This window comes from Cynoglossus semilaevis, chromosome 1 (genome assembly GCF_000523025.1).
Source record: "Cynoglossus semilaevis isolate Cse_v1.0 chromosome 1, Cse_v1.0, whole genome shotgun sequence".
NCBI classification, from domain to species: domain Eukaryota; kingdom Metazoa; phylum Chordata; class Actinopteri; order Pleuronectiformes; family Cynoglossidae; genus Cynoglossus; species Cynoglossus semilaevis.
Window position 1 is genome coordinate 20402205 of NC_024307.1, and position 13889 is coordinate 20416093.

Genomic DNA, 13889 nt, shown 5'->3' on the forward strand with positions numbered 1-13889 from the left:
CCCCACCCCCATCCCCTCTCCCAACTGCATTTTGGCAAGATCATGGTTGTGAGGCAACTGTGGAACCTTTTCATGTTGTGATCATTGCAGCACTTCAAGCCTTTAGTATCGCCTCAATGCTTCTGTTGTGATCACAGACACCACTGGTAAGGTAGGTGACTCCATCGGTCAACCAATATCAAACTAAAAACTCTTATTTTGTCACATATCACCTCTTTACATATGTTATTTTTACTTATTTTGTCACAATATCACCTCTTTACATATGTTATTTTTCTCACCTCTTTAAACGTATTTATTTTTAATTTAATCAACAAAACCTCGAATTATCCACAAATAAAATATCTATACGTCCACCGACCAAGAATTATAGGCGTTAGCTACTACTTGGAAAGGCCGTGTTTCCGTCTCCCTCCCCCGCCCCTATTTCTTTCTTTCATTCTCCGTAACGTGGGGACGTCCTAACAAGACCAAACTGGTTCATACGTGGATAAGAGGCCGGTTTGAGCTGGCTGCGTTGCGGTGGTATAAATAGTGACGCGGCACGGGGATAACGTCTGTTTCAGGTTTTCAGTGGCAGCTCGGTCTTTTGTGGTGGACTTTCTCTCTTCTTCTCAGACTTTGTGTCTCATGGACAAACACTTCGTAAATGCTTTGTCCGGTAAGCGATACTTTTCATTTTTATCTCTCGTTTTGAATGATAAAGTGGATTTTCTTTCTCTACAGAGAAACCAAAGTAGCTCCATCAAGCAGTCCGGTCAAAATGAAAATTCCATATTCTATCTTAAAGATCACATTCTACACGATAATAGAATATGGAGTATACATTTTATTCAGAAGTCGTGGGTAGTAGCCTAGCAATACAACGTGGCCGGCGAGGTAGGTGAAGGATTACAAGTCTTCATCGTGGGGATTAAAAAATACATTGTACTTTGACAAAAAATATATTTTAGTGCTGTTCTACTCCGTGTGTTAATGTGGTGCCTATTGTGTTGTAGGTTTAGTTTGGTCGTTTTGAGGTATTCCATGAACATAGACTGCCAATGCTAAGTTAATAGCCTTGAATCATGAGGACTAGAGAAGGAACCGGCATAGTGACGCCGGCGCCTTTTGTCGCTCTCTGATTCGTTCATTCATTCGTCGATTACGAAGTACGTAGCTGTACTCCAATGAAATGCCTCGTTTCAACTTTCGCAATACAGTTCTTTCTGTGATTGGATACAACATTCGGGTGTGTCTCCCCGCTACATCTGGTGCCAGCTTGTAATATTTGTAAAATAGGTCCGAAATGGCCGGTGATTAACCGCAGAAATGGCCGGGGATCAATTTAAAGATAAGATAACGTTAGAACAGCACGTCTCACAAACGCTACCTCCATAGTCGAACAAATACGAAAAATGGTTAAATATTGAAAATAATATACAGTCATACTCGTCATACATATGTGCGTGTATTTAGTACATATAATAAATATATACTGTATGTATATGTGTTTGTGTGTATCTGTCTAATTTTTTTTTCTAAATTCTGTCTTTTAGAATCATAACTCTAGGAAGGTACACTCTGGCTACTCTGTAGGCCCTGGCCTTGAGTCATATTTGAAGGGGTTTAACTTTACTGGTGAACCCCCTTGGCTTCTCTGCACCTGAACAAGCAGAACAGACAAGTTTAAGTTCTTATAGTCGTGTAAGTAAAGTCACTCATTAATTTCTGTTGTGTTGTGTTGTCACACTGCATATACACATATCAATAGGTCAAGTAAAGTCTCCTTTTTTTAGCACACTATAGTACAGCGTTTGACATTTCTTTCACTTAACAAAAGGTGCCGACTCTAATCTTAGTGTCTTTCTCTTCTCCAGTTTGTTTCTGAATGACCATGGCAACTGCGTGTCCTACTGAATTTGAATTCCTAGAAGAGGGTTTCACTGCCCGGGATATTGTTGAGCAGAAGATTAATGAATCATCAATGACGGTAAGAAGCTTTTGTTCACATTGTTTTAAAAACACGGATAAGGTGTGGCCTGTAATGTGATGAGTGTCAACATATTCAGATGTCAGGTTCCTGGTACTCTCTAAAACATTCTTTTATCTCCCATTAGAAGTGCAGTAGTGTTCACATAAATAGTACCTTTTTATTAATGGTTGCTTTTATAATTACATGCCACTATTTTTCTTTTCTCTGTCACAGGATGATAGAGATGCCTTCTATGTCTGTGACTTAGGAGATGTGCTCAAAAAACACCTGCGCTGGGTAAGGGCTCTGCCTCGTGTTACTCCCTTCTATGCTGTGAAGTGCAATGACAGCCGCATGGTAGTCTCCACACTGGCGTCCCTGGGAACTGGATTTGACTGTGCCAGCAAGGTATTCAAAATACAGAAAAATATTTTCTCAATAGATAATTGATAACTGATGACTTGATTATAACCCTAAATACTTGATGGATGATTGTTTTGTAGCTTTACTGACTGTTTGTATTGCCCTCTGTGTCCCCCATTTAGACAGAAATTCAGCTGATTCAGTCTCTAAATGTGGATCCAAGCAGAATTATCTACGCCAATCCCTGCAAGCAGGTTTCTCAGATCAAGTATGCTTCTGCCCATGGGGTCCAGATGATGACGTTTGACAGTGAGGTGGAACTGATGAAAGTGGCCAGATGCCACGATAATGCAAAGTAAAGACTTGCAAAACATAAATTCTGTTCTCTTTTTTTTTTTTTTTCTCTGCCCTTCAGTAGATAATTTTCTTTCTTTTATGTGCAGACTCGTGTTGCGCATCGCCACAGATGACTCTAAATCGGTGTGTCGGCTGAGTATAAAGTTTGGGGCCCAACTTAAGGCTTGTCGAGGTCTTCTGGAGCGAGCAAAAGAACTAGGGTTGGATGTGATTGGTGTCAGCTTTCATGTTGGCAGTGGTTGTACTGACCCGCAGACATACATGCAGGCCATTGCTGATGCTCGCTGTGTTTTTCACATGGGTGTAAGTTTTGTCTGAAACTAAGCTGTTGACAAAACAAGTGTTTTTATTACACAAAATTAAAAACTAACCAAATCTTTTGTCCAACAGAATGAGGTTGGCTTCAAAATGGATCTCCTGGACATTGGTGGAGGTTTTCCTGGATCTGATGATGCTGCTCTGAAGTTTGAAGAGGTGAGTAGAAAAATATAACAAGGGTTTGACTTTTAGATTGATTATTTTTAATGTTTTACATTTGATCAGTGGATTACATTACATTTGAATACATATAGAATATATTTGATACTTTTTTTTTGTCCTGTAGATTTCCTGACTTTTTTTTTTTAATATTGTAGATCACAGCCGTCATCAACACTGCCCTGGACAAGTATTTTCCTGTCGATGCTGGTGTAAAAATCATTGCTGAGCCTGGGCGATTTTATGTAGCATCTGCTTACACACTGGTTGTCAACATTATTGCCAAGAAGGTCATTATGCACTCTGAGTCATCCTCTGATGGTGAGAGACTTGTTCTGCAAAATAAAAGTTCCTAAATTGTTTTTACTCCTGTCCTCAAGTTTATCTTAATGTCTTTAGATGATGAAGAAGACGAGACCAACGACAAGTCTTTGATGTACTATGTCAATGATGGAGTGTACGGGTCGTTCAACTGTATACTTTATGACCATGCTCATTGTTTTCCAATACTGCATAAGGTAAATATAGTTGTTGGGTTGATTCCCCCTCATTGATGAAAGGCAAATGAATTCACATGACAATAAATATTTTACTCCATGTCCAAACAGAAACCAAAGCCAGATGAAGCCATGTACCCTTGCAGTATCTGGGGTCCAACTTGTGATGGACTTGATCGCATTGTTGAACAGTGTTACCTTCCAGACATGCAAGTTGGTGATTGGCTGGTCTTTGAAAACATGGGTGCTTACACAGTGGCTGCCTCTTCAACTTTCAATGGATTCCAAAGACCTGAAATTTCTTATGTCATGTCTCGAATGGCTTGGTGAGTGATTTCTTAAAAAAAAAAAATATATATATATATATAAAAGCAAGTTTTAGGTGAACATGCTAACACAAGAACTCCTCCCTTTGTTCTGCTCTGACTCTTCTAGGCAACACATGCAGCAGATTCGTCTCCAGGGAATCCCAGCACCACTGGATGATTTGCGCTTAGCAGATGTTTCATCCTGGTGCGGACAAGAGAAGGGCATTGAAATGCCTACCAAAACCTGTCAGGCTCATGTGGCTTAAATTAATGCATTTCATAATATCTCACACTCTTACTTACAGTCAGATGGCTCTTTTTTTTGAGTTTCTTTTCCCTCCTTCTCCACAAATGTATGCAAAGGAGAGAAGCCAGTTCCATGATTGGGGGTTGTGTTGCTGTGCAAGATTTCCCAGTTTCTCTACCAAATCCATATATTGACCTTCAATAAAATGTAGCTAAAGCTGAGGACACACTAATATATATTTTTTTGTTTGTTTCAAAGTTTATGCCAGATTTGTTTTAGGGTGGTGAGGGTATAAATTCACAAACCTTTTTTAAAGCTGATTCTGAAAATAGCCATGTAGTTGCTGGTTTACCAACCAGTTTGTTTATTATGTACAAGTGTCACCTTCACAAGGAAGTGATGCAATTGAGTTGGCCTTAGTTGATATGGCATCATGCTAGTGTGTGAACTCTCTTCTAACACAGTTACTAGAGTGTGTTTTCATTCATACAGAAATCTGCTGAAACCAGTTCATTAGTGTGCCTCTGGCTTTTTGTTTTTGTTTTTTGAAAATGGTAGACTGAAGGTTGTGAAGCAGTGTGGCTAGTTGGCACAAAAATGCATTAGTGTGAGAGAGGAAGGGTTGAATCGGCAAATGTTTGAGGTCTACGGGCCTGATCTCACCTCTGGAGTTTGTTGCTTTCACAGTGCTTCTGTTGGTTTGAATGAAAGTGTGTGGTCTTGTAATACACAATCCCTAGTCTTTGATTAATTGTACAAAAAAAAGACTTAGTCTTTAAACTAACTTTAAAGACTTAGTCTTTTTAAAGACTTAGTCTTTAAACTAACTGTAAGATGTAGAGTAGTGTGTCCCTAGCTTTAGTCCCACTCTTTATTTTACAGGGCATTATACTAAAGATAACTCTTATAAGGGAACATTTGCTTTTCAAAATAAATCACGATAGAACAAGTAGTGCAAAGGTGTTAATACATTAATATTGAATTGGTGACCTATACCTTGACTAGCTGAAGTCCCCACCTTGCGACCTGCAACGAGATAATACAATGGGTAACTAAACCTTCAAATTGCTGCTATTAAATATAATAATTTCCACAATCCCCCACACTTTTTGACAAAATATAGTGTTAATTCATGATAGGCTAAAGCTTCATAAAGGTTTTTGTTTTTTTTCTTCCTGTTGTGGTACCTGATATATAATAATACTTGAGCATTTTATACATCTCCAAATGTTTCCTTTGATTTTGGACTGTTTCACAAAGATTTGTATGTTTAGGACATAGCATGTGTTAGGACACTAACTTGTCATATTTATTTCTCACTTTCTTTCTCAGAGGACAATGAAAGTGCCATGAACAGCAACATATTTAAGATTAACATTTTAATTGCAGAGTCTTAGGACTTAACCCTTTTTTTCTTTCTTATCAAATTATCATTGTCTTTTGCTATTATACCTTCCAAAATACAAGAAGTGTAACAATGTGTTTGTCAAACATTACAAATAGATAGATGGAATTGCATTAACTTTTCCTGTGGAAATGTACACGTTTTGTATTTTTTTTAATAAATAAAATATAGGAAAAGCACTTGTTCTGTAAATTGTTTGTACAATTCAAAGTTATATATATATATATACAGTATAGTATACAATTTACAGCAATGTGGTTAAAATGCATTTTTATATAAATATCACTTGTCTCACTAGTCTATGGAGCCCAATTTATGACGAGGGTAAAAAAAGTGGAATACTATGTCAAAATGAGATACTGTATCATTACAGAGACACAATGTCGTTATTATGAGGTACTTTCGTCATTGTGTGATGGTATCTCACTATTATGGGATACAATCTTATATTGGGATCTCAATATGAATACAATTTTACTAATATGCCGAAAATGCACAGGTCCTTTTTTCATGGTTAAAATTCAGTAAAGATGTCTTTTTATTACGTCAACCCAGTGTCGTGCACAGATAGACACTGGGTGGTGCTGAAGCACCTTCCCCTTTGCCCTCCGGACCGACGTCAGACGCTGAAAAGATCACCACGCGCTTTGAAAAGCCACAGGTGGACGTAATTATTCCTTAATGGCGGCTCGACCCGGTCCCGATGAACGACTCCGATGAAAAGGTCACTTTTGGAATTTAATTCCCTACCGGTGACGTTTTGTGTTAACTTGTTGACTATAGCTAAATATCTTAGCGTTCACTTAAAGTGTACAGCTTCAGTATCTTCTACAGTACATTTTTTTAAAGAAACGGTTTACGTTGTGTTAAATTCGTTGTTTGAAATGAACAGATACGCTGGGATTTCTGCGCACGGAGGCCAGGTCGAAGTTCTCAAAATGACAAGAAAAGACAAGGTGAGAAATCTGTGGAGTCAAACTCGGGTTTTCTGTTTAACAAGAAAATTATGGATATGGGCAGAAAAGTAAAATGATTTGACAAATGTTGTGCTCACAGCAAAACTTCGGCAGTCTCTCTGACTTTGGTTTCTATTCCAGATTGATCATCCTGAAGATCTTCAACACAGTAAGGAACGTCGTTGTTCTTTCATTCTGTGGGGCGGCTGTTCCCCAGCTGTGGTTTGAGGCCGCTGTGCCTGGCTGTACGTGTGTTTGTGTGTGAAACATGGCAGTACAAACAAAATGTAAATGGCCACATCTCTTGTCCTTGTTTCCATTCTGGTTTTCTTGTCTTGAGTTAATAGGCTGTAGAATATGGGTTCTGGAGCAGGAGCCATAAACAGGTTAGCCAATCAGGGGAGTCTCACAGGTGGCTGGCTCTCTGCTCATGGTTGTTGTGACTCTGGTCCCTTTCTGATGGTGTGGATGTGGAACTGCTGAGCATGTAGGTAAATGTTGGCTCTGGCTCTGGTTTCTGACCGTGGTGGTTCAGTATTTGTAGTTAATGGAATGTCTGCAGAGTGTGATGGGGTGTTGGAATGACTAGAGTGGTTTTAGGCTCAGCAGTTTGTAGTCATTGAGTGTGAATGATCTGGCTCAAAATGTGCAGTAACAATTATTACTTTTTAGGTCCTGTCGACAAAGGGTGAGTCCAAAACATTTTTCTTTCCTTCTCCGGATGGCTATCCTGTCAGCCTCCATCTGTCCCTGTCCTTAGTCAGAAATAAAGATGACATATTAATAATTATGCGTTAGCACTGGTATTTCTCTAATGAAGCTAAATTTATTTATTGAGATATGGCTGAACAATGGTGCGTACTATCTGTACATCTAATTTAACAAAAAAGTTAAATCTATGTGGACAAGTTTAAAAACAAAAAAACAGGGGGGGTTGCCTGGCTGCCATGCCATAACCACTTTTCTTTCAGCTTTTCTCCTGGAGAAAGACGATCAGCCTGAGGAAGCGGTAGTAAATTGTGATTAGTTGCGCGGTTAAAAAGTGATACAAGGTAAGTGACACTAGGTCTGTTCTTTCCCAGCCGCCGTGCTGATCGTACGCTCTAACATGGCTTCCTGCCATGACCTTTTTTCCAGCTGCCGTGCTGATCTTTAGTTCTATCCTGTCAATCTTTATAAAAAAATCTTGCGTCTAAAATGGCTAGTTGTCGGTCAGTGTTAAGTACACAATAATAGCCCCTGTTCAGCCTAAAATATGTAAAACTAAAATGTTATACACCAAATATATTTTACAAAGAGTAGCAGTAGAATTTCTCCAGTGTGTACTTTCATATCTATGTGTGTGTGTGGGACCAGATGTTGAACCAGGGCTGAACTGACATGTTGTTTCTCACCTCCTGAAGATAAGGTTAGCTTAATTTGAACTGTGAGGATGCCTTGTTTTAGCTGCTGTGTCAAGGCTGATGTCCAGTAGTTAGTTCAGTGCCGTTGTGGTGCTTCCTCTTGGCTGCCCTGCCAACCTTTCTCCTATCCTTTATTTCCTATAGTGGCCTAATCTTTTAGGAACATTTGTACCTTTAATTTAGGGTTCACTGGCAGTTTATTTAATTGAAACATTACACAATTTTGATGCATCATTTGCAATTTTTCTACAATTTCGGACGTTGCGATCTCTTTCTACAATTTCGAACGTTGCGATCATTTTCTACAATTTTGATGTCCTGTTCCACAACTTTGGATGGTTCGGTGGCTGTCCTTTTCCTGCTGTCTGGTTGCTGTCCAGACTAATGACCTGAATTCCAGCTATATCTATCAACATGGATGTCCAGGACTCGAGGTCATGTCAACTTGTTTACCTTTGTATATTTATGCAAATGTACTTGCCTTTGTACCTGTTGACAATGTACTGTATATGTAACCTGCATTTGTACTTGTCAGTGTACATGTAACTTGCCTTTGTACTTGTCAATTTGCTGTACTTATAACTTGTCTTTGTACTTCTGTAAATGTGCTGTACATGTAACTTTGTATTTTTGTAAATGTACTGTACACAACTTGCCTTTGTACCTGTTGACAATGTACTGTGTATGTAACCTGCATTTGTACTTGTCAGTGTACAGGTAACTTGCCTTTGTACTTGTACCTTTACTTGTCAATTTACTGTACATGTAACTTCACTTTGTAATTTTGTAAATGTACTGTACACAACTTGCCTTTGTACGTATTGTCAATGTATACATGTGCAAATGTGTGGTATTTTGAATATCATCTTAGCCACAGGATGTCTTCAGGTTTGTTCTTCACATTGCTGTTCAGCTGCAGACTGACTGACCTGGTCTGTTCTGATCTGTATCTACAAGACCAGTGTTTACCAAGTATGGAGAAGTTGGATCCTGGTTAAAGGTACCTGAGGTGAGCCGAAGGATCTGATGATCTGTAGGTTTTTAATATTTCCAAATTCCATGTTAATGTGATCTAATGCTGAATGGACAGGAATCCAGGAAATTTGAAGTTTTTCCCTCTTGTTCTCTTGCAGATGTTGACCCTGAACCTTGGTCTATTGGACACATGTACAGGCTAACTAATGTCAAAACCAGGAAAAAGCTCTAAGAAGAACACCACTAAAAGACAGGTTTTTCTTTCTCTGGTATATTTATGTTAATGATCCAATATGTTGCTTGCTCTTATCTTGGATCCAGTAGACCAGAGATTACAGAACTACAGCTAAAATAATCCAGGACTGTCTCAAGGTTTGTACTAAACTATAATCCCTGTTGTGGTCAGTTTGTTGTTGTGTAGAAAACTTACGTGACTCCTTCATTTTTAGGTCTTGGCCTCCGAGGACACCAGGCTCAACACAGCTGACACAAGTTCAGCTGTATATGGATTGTTGTTTTTCTTTGATCATCTTTATCTGCATGTTTCACTGGTGTACAGAATATGTTCTGAGTTGTTCAGGGTCACTAATAGATGGCCCGAGTGTAACTGTAGTAACAGCCTGCTGTACAGTGATTGAAATATTGGTCTTTGTTTTAGGGCTTGTTAATACGCTCTCAGTTGTTAGATTAATATGGCTCTTCAACTCATAGATGTTGTTTTTAAAATTTATTTTAGTTTAAATTGTCTTTAATGGCATTAAACAGTTTGGATTTTTAGGGCCGGCTTATCTCCCTCTGCCAAGTTAATTTTCTACTAAAGAAAGAGAAACCCTTCAGTGGTATTTAGACGACACGTTGGGAGGCCTCCCAGCAGGGGAACTCTGTCCTCTGCCAAAAAATTGCGCGTTTTACTAGATACATGCGGGGTAAAATGGAAAACTTATAAATAAGGCGGTTTAATCTTGTGGGCATACCGGTTAGATTGCGCAATTAGGTTCTTTAATAGAAAATATACTTGGCAAAGAGACAATCCAAGACTAGGTTAAGTTTAAGTTGATATTCAAAATGGTTTTAAAAAAATGAATTTGGCAAATTCTGTGGGCTGAATAGTAGAATTTAAAGGAGAATGATGTGGACCTTTGGTAGTGATGCTAATGGCTGCTCTAGTTACTTATTACTTACTTAAGTATACAGTTTACTCTGACACTTGATAGCACTGAAAAGGATTTAGTTTTACCCTCTTGTTGTTTTTAACCTTCTGATTTTGTGTGAAGTTCATAAGTAAATAAAGCTGATTTGGTAGAACTTGTATGATTTGTCAAAAGTTTAGTTGAGAGGCAGATTTAGTGACAAATTCTCCTCTCATGTTACCACTACAACAGTGGCCAGATGGTCTAGAGTGAGATAATTAGTAGGGTGTCAATAGAATCTTTCAGGTCACCTTGGTTAATTGTTGCGATGGAGAGAAGCTGATCAGGTAGTGCAGACTTCGGACCTGGTTCTGAGTTCTTCCTACGAGTGTCTCTGCTTCAGATCAGTTCACCCTCGGCCCTAAAGTCAGTTGTGAGTATAGTCTTAGAATTTCATCACCAAGTCATTAGACTATTTTAGGTACTGATGCAGACTTCCTGTGATATTTTATTCCCAATTCAATCACATGCTTCAGCTTCTTAACGACAAGTTATGATTAAAAAAAACTCTGCTAATTTCACCTGATTGGTCTATGGATTAACTGAGTGTGGATGTAATGAGCTTGGTTTCCTACTACAGAACAAGGTAAACTGAGTCGACTCAAAGTGGTGAGGTTTGTCCTTCCCCTTCTTCTGTTCAAGGAAATCAGGTCATTTTATCCTCATTAACCCATCATGGACACTGCTTCCAAAACCAGACATGGATCCCTCTGGGTTTGGAATGCTGTATCCTCATGATGTGGCCAGTATTTTATTTTTTATTTTTTTTAAATGTTAGCTCACCCTTTGGAGTAAAGCAAGCTGAAACAATTTGTTTGGATTGATATAATATTTTAGTGTCTGCCTTAGATATTGTTTATTGTTCAAGGGAGCTTTGGTTCTCTGTAATTGAAGTATGCTGGCGAGAGAATGGCTAGGGATACTAGAGCAGTCATATATAGTATGAGTTTGGAGTGACTGGCAGGTCACCTGGAGACCTGATATTCACTTGTTAATTTAATTCACTGGTGTTTATTAGTGGTTATTGTGTTCTATGGTCAGGGGTGGTGGTGGTGCAGGGACTGGTGGTGTAGGCTTCACCCAGGCTGTCCTGATTGACTGAATGTGGTAAGATTAGTCAATTCAACAGGTAAGACTCCTTGCTGTTCCCTGCCCAAGAGGTTTTGGTGCTGGATTCATTCAAATTCTAGAAATCTGGCCTCCTGGACTGTAGGGACAAGGTGGACCAAGTCCTTAGTAGCAAGATCTTCTCAGGCTCTCTGATCTGTCTTCAGGTTTGTTCTTCATGTTAACCATTGCTCTTTCCTTTAATCTACAGACTGACTGACCTGGTCTGTTCTTATCTATATTTAGGATTATATGGCCTAGGGATTACCAAGTATGGAGAAGTTGTAGCCTGGTTAAAGGAACCTGAGGTGAGCAGAAGGATCTGATGTTCTATAGGTTTTTAATATTTCCATTTCCAAATTCCATGTTATTGTAGTCAAATGTAGAATGGCTAGGAATCTGGGAAATTTTTATTTTTTTTCCCTTCCTGCTCTTGTCCTCTGGAACTTGCTAAGCAGGACACATGTACAGGATAACTAATGGCAAAACCAGGAAAAAGCTCAAAGAAGAACACCACTAAAAGACAGGGTTTTCTTTCTCTGGTATATTTGTTAATGATCCAATATGTTGCTTACTCTTATCTAGGATCCAATAGACCTGCGATTACAGAACTTGGAGAACCTACATCCTGGTCAAGTCATGACTGCAGCTAAGATAATCCAGAACTGTCCCCTTCCTACTGACTGTCTCAAGGTTTGTACTAATCTATAATCCCTGTTGTGGTCAGTTTGTTGTTGTGTAGAAAACTTACTTGACTCCTTCATTTTTAGGTCTTGGCCCCGAGGACACCAGGCTCAACACAGCTGACAAGTTCAGCTGTAAATTGATTTTTGTAATTTTTTTTTTCTCATAAGGTTGATCGTATATAAATTGCCATGACATTTCATGCATAGTTCTAGTTTTAATCTTTTGTCACTGAGTTTAAACAACTTGATTCCCGATTTGTTTCCTTTGCTGTAGTTCGCAATCAGTTAGAATTTATGAGCTGGATTTCCTTCACACTACAGAATGAGGTAAACAGAGTCGACTCATAATATGGAAAGGTCCTTGCCCTTCCCCTTCTTCTTGGTGCTGACAGAAATCCAGTCATGAATTTTTACTGAGTGCTGTACCATGGAGGTCGTGTCCAAAATCAGACATGGATCCATCTGCTTTTGTGACCTGGCCCATCTATGGTACATCATCCTACAAAAAATGCAACTAACAAGTCAATGTGAAGTTCTTTAGAACAGAATGAATGACAATTTGTTTTGTAGCATTTGTAGTTATTTCATCAGAGGCCTTTTGGCCACATCAAGGACTGCACATGAGAAGTCATGGTGATTTCAGTTCATGGTTCCCTTGTTTTTAATTTGGGGTGGAGGTCCACAGTAGTGCAGTTTTCAGGGAAGAGAATATAGATGTTCAGGGTCACTATAAGATGAATCGAGTGCTTGTCAAGATGTTACTGTTGTTGTAAATGTACTGCTGACTGCTCATTTTTAGCCTACTGTTTAGACATTGGTCTTTGTTTTTAGGGCCTGTGAATACGCTGTCAGTTGTTGAATTTAATGACTATTCATGTCATAGATGTTTTTTGTTTATGTATGTTTAATTTTTTTTGTCAAATTTATGCTCACCAATTCTGTTAAACTGACACTGATTTAGTCTAAATTGTCTTTAATAGCAGAAGTTAAAGGGCACTTAGAGGGACCTCTGATATCGATGGTAATGACTAATCAGTTTGCCTTGTTGACTTATGCATTGATTATATTCATAGCTGCCTTGTTTTATATTAGTAAGGAATCTCTGGGACCAAGGCCAACTGCTGCCTGGGCTGGCCTCTTCCTTTCTTTTTTTGTTGGGCCCAGACTCAACAAAACACACTTTGTAGTTACATTTTAATTTAAAATTTTGAAATAAACTACATTTAACATGACTGCACTGTCTCTCCCTCCTCCACGTTCTTCAACACTTAAGTCCAAGTAATTTAAAAAAATAAAAATACAAAATGTCTATTTTTCATGAAACTAAATGCCTAGACACTAAAATCGGTGTTGGTCACCTCGACTGTTGTAGATGGAAACTTATGATGACAGCCCTGAGATGTTTAATAATAGAACCTCAAACTAAATCCCTGAATTATGATCCTCATTAGTTTGTTTTTGTCTGTTTAGCTTAAGTTTTACTTTATTTTTTAAAACTCTGCCAATTTGTTGGTGTGTAGTCTAACTTCATAGATAACTTGACCAGTTTGTTATACAGTCCTGCATTGACTACATACTGTAGAGACGTTGAGACTGTCAATTGTTTATACAGTCTAATTCTATTTTTTTAAATGCTCTTATTTGATGAGAGGTGCAGAAAAGAAAATTTAAAAATATATTTTCCAAAACGTTTTACCAGCTGGCCATGACACAAAATCGAGATTTTACCAAATTTCCAAAAGGTTTTTTCTAAAAAACATTTGACCACATATGATGTGAAATTAGAATTTTTCAATAAAAAGAAATGTTTAAAAATGCTCTTATTTGTATTGATTTTTTTTTTTTAATATTCATAAATACTTTTTGGACCATGTGAAAACAAAATATTCACTTGGCACCATGTTTTAGGATATAACCTTGCATTTTAAAGCACTTGTGGGACTTATTATTTTTATGGATCTTTT

General features: G+C 38.3%; 1 protein-coding gene and 1 long non-coding RNA gene across 2 annotated transcripts; both read left to right on the forward strand.

The window, feature by feature from the left end:
* Positions 1–505: 505 nt before the first annotated feature.
* Positions 506–5787, forward strand: odc1 (ornithine decarboxylase 1). The gene is made up of 11 exons (XM_008317949.3): positions 506–661; positions 1539–1686; positions 1860–1972; positions 2189–2362; positions 2500–2672; positions 2761–2977; positions 3065–3148; positions 3310–3472; positions 3551–3669; positions 3760–3974; positions 4084–5787. The coding sequence occupies exons 3-11, from the start codon at positions 1871–1873 to the stop codon at positions 4220–4222; spliced, it is 1386 nt and encodes a 461-aa protein (XP_008316171.1). The 5' UTR covers positions 506–661; positions 1539–1686; positions 1860–1870; the 3' UTR covers positions 4223–5787.
* A 2767-nt stretch (positions 5788–8554) lies between these two features.
* On the forward strand, positions 8555–13594 carry LOC103384447 (uncharacterized). Its single transcript, XR_522108.3, has 5 exons — positions 8555–8976; positions 9101–9314; positions 9392–11547; positions 11825–11932; positions 12010–13594. It is a non-coding gene; the product is annotated as an uncharacterized LOC103384447 (long non-coding RNA).
* Positions 13595–13889: the final 295 nt, after the last annotated feature.

Bases quoted from the DNA above. Each gene is read 5' to 3' on its own strand.
- odc1 (XM_008317949.3), top strand. From the start codon at position 1,871: ATGACCATGGCAACTGCGTGTCCTACTGAATTTGAATTCCTAGAAGAG. The intron at 2,673-2,760 runs GTAAAGACTTGC...TTTTATGTGCAG, and splicing joins AGATGCCACGATAATGCAAA to ACTCGTGTTGCGCATCGCCA. The intron at 3,149-3,309 runs GTGAGTAGAAAA...TTAATATTGTAG, and splicing joins CTGCTCTGAAGTTTGAAGAG to ATCACAGCCGTCATCAACAC.